This window comes from Calypte anna, chromosome 1 (genome assembly GCF_003957555.1).
Source record: "Calypte anna isolate BGI_N300 chromosome 1, bCalAnn1_v1.p, whole genome shotgun sequence".
NCBI lineage: Eukaryota > Metazoa > Chordata > Aves > Apodiformes > Trochilidae > Calypte > Calypte anna.
In genome coordinates, this window is record NC_044244.1 from 24488767 (window position 1) to 24512365 (window position 23599).

The window sequence follows — 23599 nt, forward strand, 5'->3', positions numbered from 1 at the left end:
AAGAAGAGCTCCAGTGCAGAAGGATCCTTCTATAGGAAATGCTCTAAATTAAAAACAACGTGTCATTACTTTAGTTATGTCTGCTGACTTAAGATGTTTTTTAAGATATGAACTGTCCTTCCTTCTCTTCCAGATTCTTTCATAAACCATCTATCCTACTATGCTATTAGTATTTCAGAGATTCATAGAACATTTGTCTTTGGCATGTTCTCTATCATCCAAAAAACCTGCTTTCACAGTAGGCTGCCAGCTTTCCAAACGCATAAAAATCTGAGACACCTTGAGAATAAATACTGACTGTGGCTTGGGCTGAATATCTAGACATACAGCTGGGTAACTTGCAATCTATTCTTCCATCCCCCAAACCCTCAAAGAAATATACATTTGCTAAAACTTCCTAAGAATGAGAATTAATCTGACTATCCTCCTTTAAAACTCTTAGAAACATGGTCAACATATACCCATAGGTATCTGACCATAACTTTATTAAGGAATATTTTCAAGAAAGATTTCCTCCATCTATAAAAAGTTGTTCCTCTTCTTTAAGATAAAGATTGTAATACTCAAGTAACGACTTGGGTGGAGTGGAGGCACAATAAGGTCACATGGGCATGCACCTCCTCTGAACTAAGGATTATCAATATAATAGCACTAACACAGTTATTCTGTTTGTTGTATTTCAAAGTACAAATTGCATTCTATATCCATGCAGAAACTTACCAAAAATTTTTTGCTTGGAACTGATGGCTCTCTATGCAAGCAATAATGGTCTGCTGTCCATCAATTGTTTTACCATACACCTACATTAGAAATGAAAAAAAACCAAACACCCCAGAGTTAAACTTTCAGCATCTGTCTTGCTCAAATATCTTAGAGGTACCTTGTTCTATTACCACTATACAAACTAAAATTTAATTTTAAAACCATTGTGGTTCTTAGATAATATTCAGTACATGAAACACTAAAGTAAAACATTCAAAAAAATCTAAGATAAGAAAACCTGAAGGTCAAGCAGCTTAACTGTGATTTTATGTATTGCAAGCTCATTTTTCTGCTACTATAGGAATTTCAAGCCTATAGCAGTAACTGCTGTGACAATACATATCACCAGGAGGACTTCAGATACCAGTAATTCTACAACTAAATGATGATATAAGCCTTTACAGACTAGTAAAAAAATTATTCAAAGGGTGGTTTTGGTCCTACTGGTGGTTCTACTTATTCCCCTAAAATCAAATATAACTATAAATTATCTCAACAAGCATGCAATCTGGTTTTCTTTACAGAAGCTTCAACTGATCTGACTGCCTAGGAATCCAATTCAACTTGTAAACTCAGCAACTGATTTTTATTTTTTCTAGTTAATTTTTCCATCATGTTAATGCAAAGCACAGAACAGCAATAATTAGATTACTTTGCTGAACTTTAAATAGTCACAGGGCTTCTAGCAGCAAATTGCTATTATGGTCCAGAGTGAGAGTTTTATTTTAAGAAGCCACCAGAACCCACTGATTCTCATGGTAAGAATATAGCACTTTGACTGGGAAAAAACAGTTTGCCTTACTAACAGTTTTGTCAGTGAACCAAACCAACACAGGGATTTGTATCTCATGGATTGCTTTTTAATTAAATAGTCAGGTAGCCAAGATCAACAGTCTGCAGTAATCTACACAAGGTCATCTTACTGCTTTAAGAAATTTAAATAAAAATTCTTCAGAACTGAGACTTAAGTCTTTATTATGACCTAAAGCAACCATCCACTTGCAATCCAATAGATGAAATATTAAACTTCTGAAGCTTTCCCTCATTTCCCTGTATGAACCCATTATAGGACTAGACTCTTAACATTTCAAACCACCTGTCTTCTTAGTTTATAGAGAGCTACACTTTTATTTTAGGTTTTTATCTATAGTGTTACTGCTGTTATATAATGTAGTACTTACTGTGCAGACACCATTTGGGTAGTGTTCTTTCACATATGCTTTCATTGCTGTTTCAACTGAATTTCTCCAGGATTCTATGGCATTTTCAACTTCATGGGGTCTAGGATCAGTAGCCTCCTTTCTTAAGTGATCAAATTTAAAAGAAATCTTGTTCTTGGGATCCAAAAATTTTCCATTTCCCAAATCACCGTGCTCTGTTATCAAAACCTGTATTATAAAATTTTAGTTAGTCACATTTGCTGATGAATAAAGAGAAAATAATACTATGCCAAATCAAATTATATCTTATGTTTAACTAAACTTAGTCATGTCCAAAGACTCACATTAAAAAAAAAAATATATATATGAAGATAGCAAGAGAGTACGAGGCTAACATGGCACACTGACTCAGAAGAAAAAAAATCCAGAATCCTACAGTATTACTGCAGCAAACAACGCAATAGTGAAATTACTGTTTTCTAACAAGATGGAACAAACTGCTCTACAGTTCTCCATCAGATTGATTGGATTCAGGACAATAGCATAGAAGAAAATTTCAAGCTCTTTAGATGCCCTAAATGCTTAGCTTATGGAACTAGTAGTACTGGGAGGCCACAATCTCTGTATTTTAGCAGGGAAAATGTATTTATTTTCATTTTATTGCCAATACTGGAACTTCTTTAACAGTTTAAGGAATGCTGCAAGCATTTCTTTGTATTCATACCTGTTCATCATAACCGTCAATTTTTACTGGAGTAAACTGGTCCAAGTTGTACTGTGCAAATGCACTACAAAAGGAAAAAAAAACAAATAAAGGCCTGCATCAAGCAATCTTTCTCCTTAGTAGCTCAAAGAGATTTAATAGCTAATAATCTGGTAATGATGCATCAAGAGAGGGTATCAATGTTCCATTATCTAGCAATCCCAAATTTCTTGGTTCATTAAGTGCCGGTATTAGATTCCAACCACCATTACAAAATGATTTATATTCAAAAGTAACCCAACACAGATAAACACATAAGCTTTACAGTAACCCACAGAAACTGGAATAGCAAAGTTTAGATTCCACAGGGATCCAACCTTTTAAGCCAGATACTGGTCTGTGTCACAGATGAAACCAATTTTGGGGGGGTTGGACTAGATGATCTTTTGAGGTCCCTTCCAACCCCAAGGATTCTATGATTCTATGATTTTACCATAAAATGCAGTAAGCTTAATGTAGGTATAAAAGTAGGTTCTAAAGAAGCAGAATTTTATAGATGTATATTGCCTATAAAATCTACTAAGAAATAGAAAATTAAATTAAAAAAGGTGGAGACTGGTTCCAAAACCCAGGTTGCTCATTTCCAAAACAGTTACTCTAATCATTGAGATACAATACAGATCTCTCCTCTGCCAAGTATTTAACCTTGATGAAAGATGCACAACACACATACCAGGGTTTTTCTTGCCAAGCACATATCTTTTTAAACAAATCACTTACCGACAGTTTCCTGAGAAAGTATAAAGTCTTACTGAAAAACATCTTGCTTTAAAGCCAACTGTGTATGTGGCAACTGGTACTTACTGGGCTGCTCCTTCCCTGAGAAGATTGTCATTATTAAGCAGCAACCGAACATCTGAAACAACATAAAAATACAGTTAATTCAGAAACTTGTTTCAGTCAGATATAAAATGTCAACAGACTGTAAAAAACCAAAAATCCCAAACCACCCCATAGCCATAAAGATTACTAGGTAGGAATTTTATTGCTTCATATTTCATCATTTTGACTGAGCAAAATCAGAAGAATATTATGGAAATGGATCTCTTCCAACACAATCTGGTAAGCAGATACAAGCTATAGTCTACAGGCTGTGTGACAGCTCTAGGAATCTGTCAGACTGATTTTAAGAAGTTCTGAATAAGAACAACATAGGATTCAAATGAGTTCACTTTTAAGATGCAAACTACCAAATCCCTCACACTGAATTGACAGTAACGATTACTGCATTTTGATGACAGTAATATGACTATGTTGTACTTTTCTTCTTAAGCCTTACCATTTTTGCTCATTTCTTTAAGACACATAGTAGCCACAGCACAATTTTTCCTCTACCATCATAAAAGAAATATAGGTGTAGAAAATAAAGTCAATACTCTCCTCAGAAAGACTTCATATTTACTATGCAGCAAATTTATGTACTTGACTGCCTTACTGATCATGAATTAACATTAGTCTCACAACATTTTAACTCCTCCAAAGATTCTAAAGGTACTACACAACTTAGCAAAAAAAAAGTCCAGAATCTGAAATATTTTTTCAAAACCACAAAACAGAACACCTAAAACAAAAACCAAACAAACCACCCAACAACAACAATCCCAAGCAACAACAATAAAAAAAACAACCACCCCAAAACCCCACAAAAAACAGCTCCATAAAACCAAAAAACCCCAAGGCAAACAAAGCAAACAAAAACACATTTTGCAGAACTGGAATTTAAGCCATGTGAATTTAATTAAGCCATGAATTTACTTAACACTACTGTTTAGAGCAGTACTGTTGTAAGAAATCTCATTAACCATCAGGGAGCTGCATTAATGAGCTGCTCACCTATAGTTCATTTCACAAATGCAAGACAAATGCAGAAGTTTAGAGGTACTTCTAAAAATAATGCATTTAAGAAATTTCAGCTCTCTCCAACCTGACACTGATCAAGTTTAGCATCCTAAACCTTCTATTTAACATACATACCACCAGAGCTATTTGTAAGCTAGAGCTACAAAACGTATGCCTTCTTACAGATGTATGCCCATCCATCCTGATGCAAGACACATAACAATTTTTGAAAAAAGAGTAACACTTCAGGTAAAGTTCAGGCAAGAATAGTTGAGAGAAGCTAACATTCTTTCCACAACAATATTCTTTCTACAGCAATAAGCTGTAGTCCTTTGCATATCTAATAACAAGTATTTTTTATAATATTCCTTTTAAAAAAACAACGCCCCCAAAACCAGCAACAACAAAAAAGAAACCCCATTTTAATTTCTTTTGGTTTAACTCCTGTTGAAGAATATAACAATCTATCCAAGTAGAGAAATCAAAGAAGTACTGCCTTCTATACTAAAACCCTAGCAACTGTTAAGTCATGACTGATTAAAAACAGAAAGATCATTCTCACAAAGAAAAACGTAAGCTCCAGACTGTCTTGTGACTGCAGATCTGATTATGCCAAGCTACAAAACCAGCTTTTACAGCAAGTGAGCTGCTAAAATATAAGCTACATGAAATTCAGGAAAGTAATCAGCAATGCAATTATGGATACAGATGCCTTACACGAAAGGACAGAACAGAGAGATACTCACCATTGAACACCTCATTGAATTCCCCAGGAGGAGCATGAATTATGAATTTTGCTGCTATGCGCACCTTAAATACAAAAACAATTATGTGGTTGTATACATTTGTATTCATTCCTTTTGAAACTAAATATGCAATTTATAGCTCTAATAGTCAGACATGAAATTGTACAACTCCCGTTTCATCTATTTGTCTACATTACTTAAACTATGCCATCATTATTAGAAACACAGAATATAAAGTTCTACCTCTTCAAACAGAATAGAGGAAATTATATTGATGGAAGCAGATAAAGACACTGTCACTCATATTTTCTGTTACTGGGAAAAATAAAAATATTAATATAACAATAAGATCAGTCCATGAATGCCTAGGAACCACTACTTATTTCAAGACAGCCAAAAGCCATGGTGAAGATACACTTTCAATCTTCAAAGCTTCTTCTCTAATTTTACTACACATCCTATGGTTCTAAACTTTCCAAGAGTCACACAGCTAGACAGTAATTCATAGACTAAATAAACTTAAAAACACTTGTGCACACACCAAAGCATGTAATTTCACCTACATCTACTTTTAATGCCTCTTAATACCACATTATCAGCTGATAAAGTTCAGAAAAACACCTTGAGAACTTCTTTAATGCAAGTTCTTGAGCAACTTCTTGCAGACTAAATAGAGCATAATCCACTATTTCCACTGAAAGTATGTGGAGGCTTTCTCTCTCCTTTTGTCTGCACAAGCACTTGTACAACTGCAGTGAGCAAAAGTAGAAAATTTATTTTTTTGCCACTATCCAAACAGAGGATACCACCTGAACCACGGTTCCTATTTCTAACACCTTCAGTCATGTTACTATGGAATAAAGAGCTGGGAGATAAGTATCTGAAAAAGTATCTGAAAAAGCGGTATTTTCCCAACTCATATATAAAAGAAGCCTATATAAAGTAATTAAAAACTAGTCTCAATTATTACACAAGAACTGAAAAGCCCTTATGGTTTCTTTATTGCTGCTGAGTTTTTCCAGAATAAATGCTCTAGAGGAACTTTCTGTTTTCCAAAATCAGACAGATAATGAAGGATAAAGCAATGAACCTCCATGGGATGAAGATCTCCCCCTTTTGGCAGTAAAAAGCCACTAGCTCAGCTGTCACTTGAGGAAACACAATTTAAATAAAGTTGTATTCCATATAAAACCTGGTGTTTATGCATAAATAAAAAAAAACCTAAAAACGCACATACAGCAAGAGGCACATAACTTGTAATAAAAAGTAATACTGCAATATAATCCACTTGAGACAGAAGGTTATTTTTGCTTATAACTTTAAAAGGAAATGCTCCAATCAGTTGCATTACAGATTAAACCAATGCAGGTTATTCAATACACTGAGACTTTCAAAATTGTTAGCACTGATTTTAACAAGTCAAAACAGAAACCTCTAAACATTTCAGAAGTCTAAATGACAAAACCTTTTTCATTCAAGAGAAATGCACTGTTACACACTGTATAAAACCTTATGCATGTATCAGCAAGTGACAAGAAATTAGGTTACAGTTCAGTACTCTTTTAGAAAACACAAAAGACAAGACTGAGAAGACACCTGAAGTTTCCCCACTTAATACTCTAGTTAGTCCTAAACCATTACTTGAAGTTTTAGACAGTGTTTTATTTATCTAGTTTCCAAGACTGTATTTACAGTCAGTTTTCAGTTAAATGTCTGCAGTGGCTTGCAACAAAATGCAAACTTCAGAGTTCATTAATCCAGAACATCTGATCACCAATGGTTTACCAAGAATGCACAAAACTAATCTAAATACACTTTCATGAAATGCAACTTCATGTAGGTTTGAGCATTTATTTTAAGAAAACATACAGAGGAGGAGAGGAGGTTACAAAAATCTCACAACACTCCATACACTAAAAACCAACTTCTGAAACATGAAGAAAAGAAGCATTCCCCACTGCAGGTGTTCTCTTTATTAGAAGTTCTCACAACAGTCACAGTCACCAGTTCTTGAAGTCTGGTATGTAAATGGAAGTCAGTATGTAAGAGCTAGTGAGATTTACTTTCTCAGTTCAAGTGAAGCCAAATGCCACCCATCACGTCAGCTACAAGCTTTATTTTATACAGCAAACTATTCCAGTTAAGTTAAAAAGAGAAAACAGGTTTGCTGTGTGTGATGAGCATGGATATTAGGCAGAATCATGCCTAATTCTTCATTCTGCTAGAGATTAAAACAATTGGTCTATCAACAAATGCCTAGACTCACTTATTACAGGATTTGCAGTTTTCAGATTACACAAGCACACAGGTAACAATGTACAGAATGGTGTCAGTTATTCTAAATCTGCCTTGTTTTCATACTATTGCTTTTATTTCACATCTAATTTCCTCAAGGCATGACACCCATTAGATACATAGAGAAATCCAACTTCTCTACCCTCTCCAGACTGAGCCATTCTGAAGCTTGTTTTATTTTTCAAGAAGTTACACACAGTGCCTTCAAATGGCCCCAAACCACTCTTCCTGTTCCAGGCACATCGGAAGTGACACTGGTTGAAAAAACCCGACCTTGGTGCTGCATCTGCCTATATATGGTCAGAACACAGGCTCGGGGCTCCCACCACACCACTGACAGTTCTGCTATGATATGCTCAGTCCTGATAATCAGCTAGGGTACACCAACAGCAACAGAGACATTCAAATTTAAGTTAGCTTTTATCTCTCCCTCCTCTTTTCCCTGTTTCTTTCCCCCTTTTTAACTTAGCTGAAATCTAGTTGTATCTGCCAGGCACTCTGACAGCTCACCCCTTCAATCAACTGCCACGCTGTGCAGGAAAAATGTGCTGATGAGCAAGATGCTGTGAAACCACATACTTTGCCCTTACTCTTTTCTACACATCCCTTACTTCAAGTTTAGTTGTGAACTCTTTGCAGCAGGGTGACCCACCCTTCCTCTACACTCATAAAAGGTTAAAGTTTACTGCTCCAGAGCAATGAAAATGATACAATGAAGTAGATACTGGAAGCCCTTTTTATCTAAAAACTGCATAAAAATTTGGAAGGGGAAAAAAAAAGGTAACAGAAGACCTCCACAGTATGTTTCCATTCAAAGACAAGTTCTTAGCTAATCACAGAAAAAAGAAGAGCTTCCAACGGTTTTATCAGTGATTATAGAAAGTGTTATAGCAGGAGCAAGACATTGTGTATCATGCATTTATATTCTGCATTCCTGACAGCATCCTTACCTTCCTACAAAAACAAACAAAAAACAAAACCCCCAAAACAACACACAAAAACTCCACAGACAAACAAACAAATCAAACCAAAAATCTCCCACTCAGAGGAACGTATATTTGGCAAAAAAGTAGATGAGATCAAATGTGGGAGAAGGGAACTCTTTGGTTCTGCTCTAAGAACAGTAAAAAGTCCAGAGAGCCCTATTCCCAGAGTCTTGCCTTCTGCTGTAGTTTTATTGGTTGGGAAGCCTTTCTGCAGCAATTAAAGAAATAGCTTTGTCTTGGCCCCATGAACTCTATTTACAGGTAGCTACAGGGTTTTTTCACAATTCGCCTGTAGTTACAGAAATATTAACAAAGTTAAGCTGGTTCAAACTAGGTAAGTTCTAAATCTCTCAAGAACCTGTAATTCACACTCACAATTACATGCAGGTCATTCAGGCATCCTGCTTGTACCACCTGGAGTGATAGCGGACAAAAGCCTTGTCTAGTTTTATTGAGTTCTGAGTTTGACTAAAATCCATAGTTTGAGCTCAGCTGAGCTGCTATTTTTCTAAATGCAGCTTTCCTTTCCAATGAATGAAAAATTGCTATGACACCTATCAGTTAAAATTACTTCTGCCTTGACACACGTAGCACATCAAGCAACACAGTTAAAGGTTCAATCATTTACAAGATCTAATGCCTAAGGACAAGTCATCACTGCTAACACTAGCTAAAAACCATAGGTTTTGAGTTTGCAAACCCTTCAATGTTAAAAAAAAAAAAAAAAAAAAAAAAAGAAGTAACTGGCTTCCCCTTTGGACAGCTCAAATTGCTCATTAAATTCTTAGGTTAGCTACTTAGATTAACTCCCCCAGGAATGGTATGCTGTCATTATGATACATACTTTAAAATAAAATTAAAAAAAAGAAAAAAAAAGCTGGGAGGTGTTTCCTGAGTGCCATAAACAAACCACACTGATACAGCCACCAAAGTGACTGATCTCCCTGCCCCCTCCCAAATAAACCCTATGATATATTTTTGAAAACTCCTTTGTAACACTGGTGCTCATCTACTTGTGTGACCATAGAGAAAAGCAAATTAATCTCGCTAAAGTACAGCTTTCAAAAGTGGCAAGAACACAGCAACTTCATTTATCAAGTGAAATTTACATAATTATTGCTTCTTGCTGCTAACAGATTATTGAGGTGTATCAGCATTTAAACAGACAGAAAAGCACTGAGAATGTATATGTGAGAAAGGGATTACCCCATGTTGGCAGCAAACTTTCTTCTCAGCATCTCACAAAACCTCACCCATACCCATGGGTAAAATTTGAAGTTTTGATAAAGAAGCATCCTGAAACATGCAGCATCTCACACAAACATAAAGCACAAGCAGCATGACTTTTGTAAAGAGGGAATGACTATAAAAGTAGTCTTGCAACTCCTTTCCTACCAAGCTCAACTGAAAAATGCACTGTAGGATTCAATTCAGTTCTGCTTCTGGAAGAGCAGAGGAAGAAAACACTGCGAAAATGTGGTTCTGTGGCACAGGAAAGGAGGGGCACATTCCATGCCTATGGCTTTGACTGAACAGCCATTTCCTTCATAGTAATGCCTGAAGCTGCATTGCATTGGTACAACCTGTGTTTTCTTCAATTAGTTTTAATACACAAGTATTTAGGAGTATGTAACAGTACCAGCACTTACTAGTGGTGCAAAACCTAAATCTTACACAGCATGAAGTATTTTAGCTGCATTCTTTCAACTTGAACAAGTGACTCAAATGGTGAGACCTATTTTCACAAAAACTACTTTGAAAGGTCCTGATTGTTTCACTGTAGGGCCTTTCTGCAACAGTGTATCTAAATACATATATATCTAAATACACACACAAATATATATATGAAGTCCCCATCCTAAAATCATTTTATACACCACATCATATTAAGATGAAGGAAAAAAAACCACAACCCAAATCAGGACTCCTGAAAGTCAGTATTCCAGGTAGAGATTATCAAAGAGGAATTATGAAAAGTATGTCACTTAGCTACTACTAAGATAAAAAAAATAAGGTAAAATTTTCCTTATGTCATTTTGTCATTACTTTTATTATCTCTGATTATATCTAACTGGACACATTTTTAGGTCACACACTTCCCATATTTTAATTTAGAAGCGTATTAGAACAACTGTGTTGGTCTCAAATCTTGGTAGACTACCTGCTAAAATACCAGTATCTCAAACAGTATAATTTTTAGGCACTCCCTATTTCATTATGGAGTCAAGCACCACATATGTGAACAACCAAAGAAACAAAATACTGTTTTGGGCATCACACTAGAGTCTAGCACTCACTTTGCTAAGCTGAAATCTGATACTGGTCTGATGTAAATTTCTGAGTAAATCTTAGCCATAAAAACTTTAGAAGCTGAACAGTTGCACATTTTGCTGGTGGATCAGATAGACAACAGACAATAAGCATTAAAAATATCCCAGATTTTCCTTGCAAAAGTCATTCACTGAAAACTGAAAAAAAAGTAAAATTTTACATTTAATAACTTCTGTTTGAGAAGTGAAAGGCATAAGAAATGGCTAACTCAAAACTTCACAAAGAAAGAAACTGATAGCTTTATCTCCCACAAACAGAATCAAGATGTTCTGTCAGCCCAACACAGATGCCCCTCAGCTGCAGCAACTAGACTGCTACTTCTCAGTCTTTACAGAGTTGTAAATCCTATAACCTAAAAAGGACTTTGTTCACATTTGCAAAGTATTCTTCCACTGCAAAGCCTAAATTTTTAAAGTGATCCTTCCTACTACTTCAAGTTCATTATTTATAATTAGTTACTCAAAGGACATCAAGCCTAGATCAATAACAACATGTAGAGAAAACAAACAAGATCAGAGCCTGCTATATGAAAAATGCCTTCATTAAAATCGCAGAATGCCACCTTAACTGTATACCTCACCCCTCCTCTCAATTCCAGTGTCTTAAAATTCTCTCAAAGTTATCTATTACTTTTAAAGTCTTAATGCCTTATGTCAAGTTAAGAATGTATTTGAAATACTTTACACTTCAGCTTTTTACTCAAGGATTAAAAAAAATAGTAATCTGCTTTCATCTCTGCATGAGCAGTTCAAACTCCTTTACATCCCACTTTGAGAAACTGGAAGTGAATGTTATACAATGCTGCATGAAAAATACAGAAATTTGCTAAATAATGTGGCTAGAATGCTTATCCTCTTCCTTTTTGGGTGCCAAAATTAAAATCAACCAAACAAGGTATTTCACCGCAGAATTGTAAGTTTATCTCAATATTGGTGGGCAACAGAGCCTTATCTGTTATATCATAAATTACTTCAGCTTTGTTACTGGATTTGTCAATATTTTTTTTCTATTACTCTTCTCTATTTTTGGTTTAGTTTGTTTCTCTTAATCTACTGAAGCTGAGGTTTCCTGGGTAGAAAACCTTCATAAGAGAGTCTGTGAGCACTGAAATTAGCAAGAACAGGGCTTTTGATGGTCCTGAGGTGTTGCTGCACTATAAATACTCCATGACATGATAAAAGTCATAATCTACAAAAAGTACCTAACTTCTTTAAACTACTAATAACAAGAACATACATACTGTAGTTTTAGAAGTCACTGATCATGTATTTAGAACAACAGGTTACATTTGTATTCATGCTCAAGTTTCAGACACTTATATTTAACTTGCCAAAAATGCAGACAATTTTGCTTTGCATAATAACTTTCTATGGAGGTGCACAGTGAAAAGACAAGTAGCACTGGACACTAGTTGCAACAATTAAATATTAGGAAAAAATTTCTGACCATGAGTGAGGTAAAACATTGCAATACATTGCCCAGAGAGCCTGAAAGTCTCCATCCTTGGAGACACCCAAAACTCAAACTGCAAGTCCCTAAGCAACCTGATCTACTTTGGCCCACTTTGACCAAGCAGCATTCAAGTTACCTCCAGAAGTTTCTTACAGCCTGTAGGACTCTACAAATAAATGAAGTTATTATTTGTGGCTATACATACAGTATGCAATCATTGGTTTCAGACAGTGTTGACCACTTGTGTAATTTCCCAACAAAGTTATTACAACTTCTGCTCTGTCCTTCAGTCTCAAGGGTATTGATGCATATTTAAAAAAGTTAATTCCTAACTCAAGACAACAGTGGTATCTCAGGACATACATGAAAACCTTAAATCTTGAAAGGACAGTTATAGTCAGAATTTTCAGTCTGAGAAGTATTCCAAAATTCCTTTTTCTTATTTAAAGAATTTATTCAAAATGTTTAAGCAAAATCATTGAGTTTAACCTCACGTTTGTAAAAAAGTGCCAAAACTGAGTTATTTCAAGTTGAAGTATTAACCTGCTACAGTATGTCCACTTCCATTCTGAATTTAAATACAAACAAGAGCCAGAGAGCTAAAGAGGTCCTCCTGCCAGACAAATTAGCAAAGCTGCACTTTTAAATATGAAGCAAAGCACACATTCATGAACCGCAAAGAAAGAACATTAAGGACACGTGCAAAACTTAAGGTAAAGTTTAACTTATAGATTACAGTGCAATTATATCCCCAAAAGGCCATTCAAACCCTGCTTCTACTCCAACAGATTATGGTTCAAATCATCTATGGTCTCCAATTCTTATACAGGGCGATTCTAAAAGTCAGAATCCGACATCCTTCCAAAATGAATGATCTAGAGCATATTTATTCTTTAGTAGATGTAAATGTTTTTTAAAAAGAAACATTTTTGTCAAAAAAATTCTGCTAATGCTTCCAAAGCAGATGCAGGAAAAAGGTTTAAATTTGCATCAATAAAGCACCTGAACCTCACACACTGGTGGGCTGGTACATGCAAGTGAGATCTGCTGTCAATGTATTACATTTTAAAGATGAAGTTACACATGTAAGAGAATGCATTTTACTGGCATAAGCTTGAAGCACTGACTAGGGAAACAAATTTTCCTTAATTGTGCAAGTACACTGTGGAGTTTTTTTGGAATAAGACATCCACCTTTATTACTCAGATTTGTAGGTTTTGACACCTAATTTAAGTTGTTACAAAGTTACCAAATGCACCAGGAAATACCTGGAAGCAAGGCTGGCTCATTTTCACAAATGAGACTGCTTCCTCATCAGAAGACAAGTTTTGCTCTTATTACAGCAAGCTGACCTATTGTTAAACCCCACCTTCCCGAACAAGTGGAACTACTGAGACATAATCATATGGAAAGAGGTGTGGTTCCTTTTTAAAAAAATCACGTTTGACAATTCCCATATCTACATGCTCAGCATTTTAAGGAACGCAAGAGCTAGTTTTGCAATTAAAAAATCGATGTGTTATCCTTTCCTATGAGGACTCTTCCCTATCCTCCCTGAAGGCACCCTGATTTTCTCATGCTTTATTTTGGTATCAACACAGCTATTTAACTCCTGTGCTTTGTAGGGAACAGGATTCACATTACAAGAAAAAAATAAATACACTAAACACATCCCTTGGAGTCACCAAAAAGGGACTGCAGATCACTAGTTTTATGATTTAAATAGTTTTAATCTTGTTTTGCATTTGCATTGTTGTTTGCTAGTGAATATTTGTATCAGCAAACAACTTTTACAATAAAACCAGTGCCTTCTATTAATCATTGCTTGTATTAATGTAGACAAATGGCAGCTTTTACAGTCATACTGATACGCTCACTAGAAACATTTTTATATTTACTTATTAGTTTGACATAGCAGCAGGAAGGAAAACAATTTTTAGAGAAACAAAAATAAAATTGCAAAAAATGGCTACTAGACTTTAACAAAACTACTTCATATGTGCTGGATAAATTATTAGGTTTTGCGTTAAAAACTTTTAAAGTGAGGATGGATTACCCATAGGAAGGGCACACAAGCAATGACTTCCTGTTGCTACCCTTCAGATTCAGGACTTCAAGATTTCCATATATCATAATTCATTTTTATTTATAGACTGAAGTAAACATTAATTTGTGTTGTTCCAGCTACCTAAAAGCTTCTGAACTTTCAGTGACTTATGTAAATAAAGCAACTACAAAATACTGAGTCTCACAAAAGCTGCTTTTAGCACTGAAAAACCTCTGGTACTGGCTGCTAAAGCCTGTAATTTCCACTGGCAGTGGCCCAGCCTCAGATCTTCAGATGTACACAAATGTTACACCTCCTACTTACTATGAATAGTTAATAGATTTTTGTTTTTAAAAAAAGGTTTTTCAAAGTTATCCTCACACTTACTATCATCAGTGAAAAATAAGAAAGGCTTCAAAAATTTCATGCTAAAATGTGGATTTAAGGAATGAGACTGAATTCAAAACCATTTTCAATATGCAATCTCATATACTGAAATCATGTTCCTTCTGGCAACTGTCTCTTTTCCTTCCTTGATTGGTTTTAGAGCTTCTTCACTTCAACTGTAAATCTGTTTTGCCACTATTTCAATTCATGCTCCCTATTCTCAGTTATGCTAAAACCTTCCAAGTTTTAAGTCTAAATTATGTTAGAGCTAAATACTACCATTTTAAACCAACTACTAGATACCCAAAGGAGGGTAACAGCCACTACAAATAGAATTCTTACTGCCTTTAGAACACTTAAATCTACTGACTCAACACAAAGGCAGGAATCAAAAACCTTTCAGAACTTGTTATACCACTGCATCAATTGATATGCTATTTACTTATGCTTTTACAGAATTGTTTAAGAGCCTGGTACAAAAAAATCCCCCAAAACTTCCATTATTTTGTTCACCTTCTTCCCTCCTTGAATTTCAGTAGTTTTGACTAGGGTTCTAATTGTCTCTATTGAAATTACCTACAAAACTGTACCACCACCATCTGTGTCATCCTTCTACACTATCTGTTTCATATAATGAGAGAAAAGTATACAAAAGAGCAATGTGATTTATTATCTATGAAAATGAATATTTATCTGTCTGCCTCTGCTCCTAGTCTTATTTATAGTCCCAAGTGGATGAGCAAGAAGGGTGTGTTTTTCAAATGCTATCCGGCTGATTTTAGTTCACTAAAACTGGATGTTTGAGATAACATTTTTATTGTACAATGCCAGCACAACTTAAATGTATCAGAATTTAAATCATAACGCATCACAAGAGCTGCATGGACAGTCTCCTGCTTTTCCAACTTTGCTTTACTAGCTAATAATATACAGTACCAGGCTGGGAAAAATTCCACTCATATAGGCCAATCAATTTTATATGGGACTGATGTGGATAAAGGAATCAATTTAAATTTCCAATGGAAGAGTGCTAATTCTATTAACTTAAGTCAAGACCCCATTTGGGGAGAAAAGGTGGAAAAGAAGAAAGTTCAGGACTTTATTGACAGTAGTCACAAATGCACTTGCAGCACTTCTCAGATCATACAGAGGCAAGATAAAACTGTCATTTTATCTTTTATTTTTTGACAATTCAAGAGGCAACACACAGCAAATGAAACATGGGAGGTGCACTTTTTTACCACAAGGGTGACCAAGCACTGGTAGCAGGTTGCCCAGGGAGGTTGTGAAGCCTCCACCCCTGGAGATTTCCAAAAGCCATCAGCACACATACCTGGGCAGCCTTCCCTAGATAACCCTGCTTGAGCAGGACAGTTGGACAAAATGACCTCCAGAGGTCCCTTTTAACCTTAACCATTCAGTGTTGCCAAGATAACATAGTCTTAACAATTTTCAAGCATACCATCTAGGAATAATGTACTGTATTAGTTATTTGCATTTTCTACCAGTGACTAAAAGAATCATGGATTGCCACACACACGCCTTGATTATGTTACTACTTGTACCAAGACTGGTGGCATTTGAATGTGATTTAAGTAGAGGAGGGCACGATCTTAAATCCTCTCCAGAAAAAGACAGTGAGATTCGGCTGCTACACATCTCTTGGCATGTCAGTGCATCTCTAGTTCTGAAATGTGGTCCTGTCACCCACAAACACACCACAAAAACCTACGTTTTTTAAAGTAAATAATGAATAACATCATGCATTACATAAAGCCATGAGTAGCACCACGTATACAAAACACCACACCCCAGATCTGAAACAGGCAGCTGCCATGAAGCTGGATCCAACAGAGGAAGACAAGGAGCACTGTTAACTGAAGAATTACAAGACACCCTGGTCCTTGTAAGATTTTACAGGAAAAGTCTGTCTTAAAACTAAGAAGTTTCCAACTACCATGAAAAGAGATTCGATGCAGACCTCGTTAACAAGGACCCTTCTGCTCCTTGGCCTTACACTTGCCACACTCCTCACAGGAAGTGAAACAACCTTCCTCATCCCCACTCATCCCCCCTCTCCTAAATCTCCGGTATCCCACATCCTCCCGGAGCCGGCGGGGAGGTGACAGGGTACGTGATGGCCAAGCCCAGCCCTGTTCTGAGGCCGGGGCACAGAGCCCTTCTGTGGGAGGGCAGAGCCGGTGCCGGGGAGCAGCCGCCTGGCACGGGCAAGAGGCCCCGGAAACGGGAAGTGGAGGGAGGGTCGGGTCCCTCCGCGGCTCTTGTGCCTCTCCCCGCCGTTCGCCGCTCACCGTTCCCCGTGCCACACACCGGGCGAGGGCGGAGGCGGGCAGAGGCCGTGCCCACCGCCCCGGCCGCAGCTGGGACCGTCAGAGCGGCGGCCGCCGCCTTCACCGGACACCGGGCCCCGCCCCTCGCCGGGCCCACACCGTACAAGGAGCGGAGGGAGATGCGCCGGGGCCGGCGCGGTGGCCTGCCCAGGCCTCCCCCCGACCTCCTCGCCGACCCTCCTCCCGCCGCCCATGACTGACAGGCCCGGACGCGGAGCGACGCTAAAAATACGAACCGCAGGGCGAGAGCCGAGCTCTCCCCGCGGCCTCTCGGCTCAGAGCGCCGGGGCACACAAAGGCGGTACGGCCTGGCGCAGCTCCCCCGACCACCCCCACCTTCTCCTCGTCGGACAGTTGCTCCTCCAGGTCCGCCATCTTCCCGTCTGGCTCCGGCCGCCGCCCCCGTCTCCTCCCTCCCAGGCAGGAAGGGCGGGACCCCCCGCGCCTCGCGCGGATGGATGGGGAGGTGGCAACTCTGCGCATGCGCGAGGGCCGCTGTGGGCGGCAGGAGGCGGGGAGCGGAGGGAGGCAGGGGCGGCATCGAGGGTGGGTGGGGGGAGTAGAGCGGGCGGGCGGTGAGGTCAGTCTGGGAGGGCTGTGAGGTCAGTGAGGGCAGGGTGAGCACGGCCGACAGGAAGGGAGAGAGGGCAGGTGGGCAGTGAGGGCGAGTTGTGAGGTTGGTGAGGGTGGGCACGCAGGTAGGGAGGGGAGGGTGGGCAGGGAGTAAGGGCAGGCAGTGAGGGGCAGGCAGGGAGTGAGGACAGGTGGGCAGTGAGGGCAGGTGGGTACTGAGGGCAGGCGGGTACTGAGGGCAGGCAGGCGGCGAAGTGAGGGCAGGTGGGCAGTGAGGGTGGGTTGTGAGGTAAGTGAGGGCGGGCAGACGGGCAGTGAGGGCAGGCAGGGAATGAGAGTAGTGGTGGGCAGCGAGGGCTGGTTGTGAGGTTGGTGAGGGTGGGCAGGTGGGCAGTGAGGGCAGGCGGGCAGTGAGGGTGGGTTATGAGATTAGTGACGGTGGCCGGGGGGTACTGAGGGCAGGCAGTGAGGGCAGGGCAGGCAGTAAGGGCAGGCCGGCCGGCAGTGAGGGCAAGGTGGGCAGTGTGGGCCAGCAGGCAATGAGGGCAGGGCGGGTAGTGAGGGCAGGTGGGCAGTGAAGGCTGATTGTAAGGTTAGTGAAGGTGGGCAAGCGGGCAGTGAGGGCAGGCGGGGAGTGAGGGGAGGCAGGGAGTGAGGGCAGGCGGGTAGTGAGGGCTGGGCAGGCAGGGAGTGAGAGCAGGGAGTGAGGGCAGGCAGGTAGTGAGGGCAGGGCGGGCAGTGAGGGCAGGCAGGGAGTGAAGGCGGGCAGTTGAGTGAGTGCAGGGCGGGCAGGGAGTGCAGGCCGGGCAGTGAGGGGAGGCAGGGAGTGAGGGGAGGCAGGGAGTGAGGGCAGGCGGGTAGTGAGGGCAGGGAGTGAGGGCAGGTGGGTAGTGAGGGCAGGCAGTTGAGTGAGGGCAGGGCAGGCAGTGAGGGCAGGCAGGGAGTGAAGGCAGGCAGTTGAGTGAGTGCAGGGCGGGCAGGGAGTGCAGGCCGGGCAGTGAGGGGAGGCAGGGAGTGAGGGGAGGCAGGGAGTGAGGGCAGGCGGGTAGTGAGGGCAGGGAGTGAGGGCAGGTGGGTAGTGAGGGCAGGCAGTTGAGTGAGTGCAGGGCGGGCAGTGAGGGCAGGCAGGGAGTGAGGGTGGGCAGTGAGGGCAGGCAGGGAGTGAGGGCAGTGTAGGCAGTGAGGGCAGGCGGGTAGTGAGGAAAGGGCAGGGAGTGAGGGCAGGGCAGGGAGTGAGGGCAGGAGGGTAGTGAAGGCAGGCAGGGAGTGAGGGCAGGGCTGGCAGGGCAGGGTGGGTAGGGAGTAAGGTCAGGCAGTGAGGGGCAGGCAGGGAGTTAGGGCAGGTGAGTACTGAGGGCAGGCAGGCGGGCACTGAGGGCAGGCAGGCAGTGAGGGTGGGTTGTGAGGTAAGTGAGGGTGGGCAGGCAGGGAATGAGAGTAGTGGTGGGCAGTGAGGGCTGGTTGTGAGGTTGGTTAGGGTGGGCAGTGAGGGCAGGCGGGCAGTGAGGGTGGGTTATGAGGTTAGTGACGGTGGCCGGGGGGTACTGAGGGCAGGCAGTGAGGGCAGGGCAGGCAGTGAGGGCAGGCTGGCTGGCAGTGAGGGCAAGGTGGGCAGTGTGGGCCAGCAGGCAATGAGGGCAGGGCGAGTAGTGAGGGCAGGTGGGCAGTGAGGGCTGATTGTAAGGTTAGTGAGGGTGGGCAAGCAGGCAGTGGGGGCAGGCAGGGAGTGAAGGCAGGCAGGGAGTGAGGGTGGGTTGTGAGGTAAGTGAGGGTGGGCAGGTGGGCAGTGAGGGCAGGTGGGCAATGAGGGCAGGGCAGGCAGGGAGTGAGTGTGGGCGGGAGTGAGGGCAGTTAGGGCAGGCGGGGAGTGAGGGCAGGGAGTGAGGCCAGGCGGGTAGTGAGGGCAGGCAGTTGAGTGAGGGCAGGCAGGGAGTGAAGGCAGGCAGTTGAGTGAGTGCAGGGCGGGCAGTGAGTGCAGGGTGGGCAGTGAGGGGAGGCAGGGAGTGAGGGTGGGCAGGCGGGCAGTGAGGGGAGGCAGGGAGTGAGGGCAGGTGGGCATGAGGGCAGCGTAGGCAGTGAGGGCAGGCGGGTAGTGAGGGCAGGGCAGGCAGGGAGTGAGGGCAGGGCAGGGAGTAAGGGCAGGCAGGGAGTGAAGGCAGGCAGGTAGTGAGGGCAGGCAGGGAGTGAGGGCAGGAGGGTAGTGAAGGCAGGCAGTTGAGTGAGGGCAGGGCGGGCAGGAAGTGAGGGCAGGTGGGCAGTGAGGGCAGGCAGGGAGTGAGGGCAGGGCAGGCAGTGAGTGAGGGCAGGTGGGCAGTGAGGGCAGCTGTTTTCCCTTCTGGGCCTGTGTGGGGCATGGGATGGGCCTCCTCCTGGTGCTTGTTCAGGTGATGGTGGGGTGGGCCTCAGCCGGTGGCTGAATATGTCAGCAGAGAGTAGGCATGGAGCAAAGTGGCAGGGCATGATGTACTCCTCTGGGCATCTTTGGAATAAACAGGGTTTTCTGTCTCTGTTTTAATAGCAAAATGAGTAATTTCAGAAATATCACTGGTAATTTGGTCAGAGAGAGGTAAAAATTAGTAGGCTTTAAACATCCCCTTGCCAACATGCCTGGTGAGGGTTAGTGGGTGTGTGTCCTGGGGGTGATAGAGCTGAGCATTTGTCTTGAGTACTCTGCAGTGTGCTGGAAGAGCACAAAGCTCTGGAAGAATTTAAAAGCTTAGTTTCATGCCAGCGACTGAGTGATGAAATCGATACTGTGAAATGATTTCTTCTGTTGAGGACTGGACATGGAAAAGGAATGTGAGCAGCAGGAGAAAATACAGAAATAAGTGGATAGGAAATTTTTTACCACAGGAAAACCTGTAAAGTGTTTTCCAGCAGTGTGACATTAGCTATGCAGAGGGGCACATGAGATGATGGCTCATGAGGATTGTGTGGAAGAAGACATAATAGGTGTTTAGAGGAAAAATGTATTAAAGGATAAAGGAGAGAAAATATTTGTGTAGCTCAAACCATGTGGATTTGGGACCAGTGAAGTTCTGTATCCTTGTCCAACAGTGACCCAGGGCCAGATGACCAGGAAATGGTGAGGTAACAACACATTGGCACTTCCTGGGAATGCTGTTTTGCTTCCAGCTGAGCATGGCATAGAACATGGTCCTCCTTCTCAGTGACTTCATTCTAAGAAGGCTTGTTGAACTATTCTTCAAAGGTCAGATGGACAGTGAGAAGTTTTGTTTTCTTCCTGGAATAAACAAAGGCAGACTGGGAAAATTGATAAGAAGGAGAAGCTACTTTGATAATGATCTGTTCTGGCAGCAGTGAGATGGCCACGGACTCCATTCTGCAGAAGGTGAAAAACTACAGAGACCTAAAGAGGATGTGGAAGAAGAATAAGAATCAGACCTTTTTGAGAAATGCTTCCTGTTCCTTGATCAAAGTAAAAAGAACCTGGGAAATAATGGTATCAGCCAATTAGAGTGTTCAGGAGCTTTGTAGGACACTGGGGTAAAGTCTGAATAAAATTGAATGTCTGTAGGCTTCATCTCATTAAGAGGGTTCTTCATGATAGACAATGTAAAAGGCTTGGTGTATTATGCTAAAGTGGCCATTAGCTGCTTCAAAGACAGAAAAGTTTCAGAAGAATAAGATCTTAAATATTTATAAAGTTCTAATTCATTAAATGAAATACCATCTTACATAGTCCACTCAAATCTGATGGAAATTTAAGTGAGCTTCTTAAGGGTCTTCCCCTAACACATGGAGAAAAATAAATATTTTATCACTACTTCAAGCTGAAGGAAGTATGGCAGAGGAATGCTATGCCCAGCAATAACTGCTGATATTTAAAATCACATTTTCTTAATGTTCAGCACAGTTCACCCCAGTTATGGTGGACAAGGAAAAGCTGATCATTGATTTGAAAATTCACAGGTGTCAAGATACTTCTAAGTTGATTGTGGTATGAATGTAGGCAGCTTCTAGCCGAAGGATCTTGTCATGCTCTAGAGTTCATTCACATCCACCTTTCTTGCATGTTAACTGAACAAGAAGTCTTTACAGTCAAAAAATTACATGGAAATTACAATAGAACTGATTTCTTGTTCAGTTACCAGTATCTTTCATTTCCTTGCAAAAGTCCTCTGAGGGCACCTAGAATGATAGCCCTGAAAAATTCTAGATATGAGTAATATTTTGCTATACTGCATGTAACAGCATTACTCATAGTGCACATTCATAAAGTTCTAATTCATTAAATGAAATACAATCTTCCATAGTCCACTTTCATGTTAAAGAAAGAAAAGATGTAAATGAAAAAGCCAAAATCATGGATGTACAAGGTGGATAACATGACCCCTTCAAGAATATTGAAGAGAAATTTAAAATGCTTGTAGCCATGGAAAATACAGGTAATGTACGTACAGGAACATGTTCATGTCAGGAACAAAATAGAGAACAGCCAGACCTGGTGTTTGGTTAAGGCCATTGCTAGGTGTGGAGTGGTGAGGTATACGGTAGAAAAGGTAAGTCTAAAGGATATTTGGTTTTGAAACATCCCATGTATGTTGTTTGAATTCAGTAATAGAGGGTAATGGTCTGTAGCAAGGGAAAGCACTGCTTAACACTCAGTTTCATGCAATGGGACTTTAAAATTTCCACCCAGGAGTCTTGAGAATAACTAGCTAAGGAGTATGTGAAACGGTCCTGTTAATTTTTAACACACCTTGGGATTTACCAGCTAGTGGATATTGTCAAGGATGTTGTTCTAGTTAAAATGTATTGAGAGGACAGCTCAAAAAAGTTAGATCATACCAGATAAAAATGAATAGTTTTCTCATGAGTTAAAATATCAATCTGTTGGATGTACAGTATTTACACCATTTTTTTTCTTGAAGTTTGCTGAAATTAGCATGCTGAAGTGAATGATTCAGAGGAGGACTATGTCATCATTTTAGATACTAGTGGGAGCCTTCTGTGTAGTACAGTGTCAGGTACTTTACTGTGACCTTAGAACTTAATGGGAAATGAATAATCATACGCAAATAAGTACCCTTCTTGTCCTGTGACTCAGTGTTTTGGAGTGTTTGTGTCTTTTCAGGAGGAATATGGAAATTTCAGAGGGATTTTAGAGGAGGACTAAAAATTGATTGTGAAGATGCAGAACAAATTTCAGGATTTGAGGCCTAAGCGTGTCCAGATTAGGAAGTGGATTAGAAAATGTCTTCTCATTGAACTGCAGTGATGCCTGAATTATTTCAGAGTTTATAAGCATCTTATCTGAGTTCTCAACTTTGCTTGCAGTTTCAAATTGAATACAGCCAATTTTCAGCCAGTAAATCTTCTGATGCTACCAAGTCCATCCACATTAGCAACCTGTTTCATGTGCCTGTGTCTCTACACATTGATCAAAGGTTAATTAGCACTACAACCAAGCAGAGAACTGCAAAACATACTATTGGTAACTGACTGGCTGGTTCATGTCTTAGCATATGGCTAGTCTTGCTACATGAAGTTCACCATGGGCTAGCAAACCTGTCTGTGGTGCAACAAGAGAGAGACAAATGAATTAAAAAAAAACAAACAACTCCCCATCCCCCGATACTTGGATTCTACTAACGCTAATTATACAAGCTAGAGCTACCAATCAAGTGTTTTGCTATGCTGCTTCATTTTATTGGCTTTTTGTGGGGCCAGACCCCTGGCACTTGAGTAGCAAGGTCTTCAGCAGGGCAGTTAAAATGGTTTGAGTTGTGCAAGTTCTGTGCTAAAGCCATCTTGAGGACTGTCGAAAAAGCAATGGGACATAGGAGCCAGCATAACACACTTCCTCTGTCCTTCTGAATTGGCCCCAGTGATTGAGATAAACTGTGCAAAAAAGGTGTTACATTTTCATTCTTCTTATTCAAG

At 40.8% G+C, this 23599-nt stretch overlaps 1 protein-coding gene across 2 annotated transcripts in view; it reads right to left on the reverse strand.

The window, feature by feature from the left end:
• The window catches only part of CAPZA2 (capping actin protein of muscle Z-line subunit alpha 2), a 29392-nt gene extending 11792 nt beyond the window's left edge, over nucleotides 1-17600 (reverse strand). Inside the window, exons 1-6 of one of the 2 annotated variants that reach the window (XM_030446020.1) lie at nucleotides 17456-17600; nucleotides 5271-5334; nucleotides 3490-3541; nucleotides 2647-2710; nucleotides 1944-2150; nucleotides 721-800 (exon numbers count right to left, since the gene is read on the reverse strand). In XM_030446020.1, the coding sequence (XP_030301880.1) occupies nucleotides 721-800; nucleotides 1944-2150; nucleotides 2647-2710; nucleotides 3490-3541; nucleotides 5271-5334; nucleotides 17456-17494 (506 nt within the window). In that variant the 5' untranslated portion in view covers nucleotides 17495-17600. Of the gene's footprint in view, nucleotides 1-720; nucleotides 801-1943; nucleotides 2151-2646; nucleotides 2711-3489; nucleotides 3542-5270; nucleotides 5380-17455 lie in introns of those variants that run through there. The other variant, XM_008500582.2, reaches the window with a different exon arrangement.
• Nucleotides 17601-23599: the final 5999 nt, after the last annotated feature.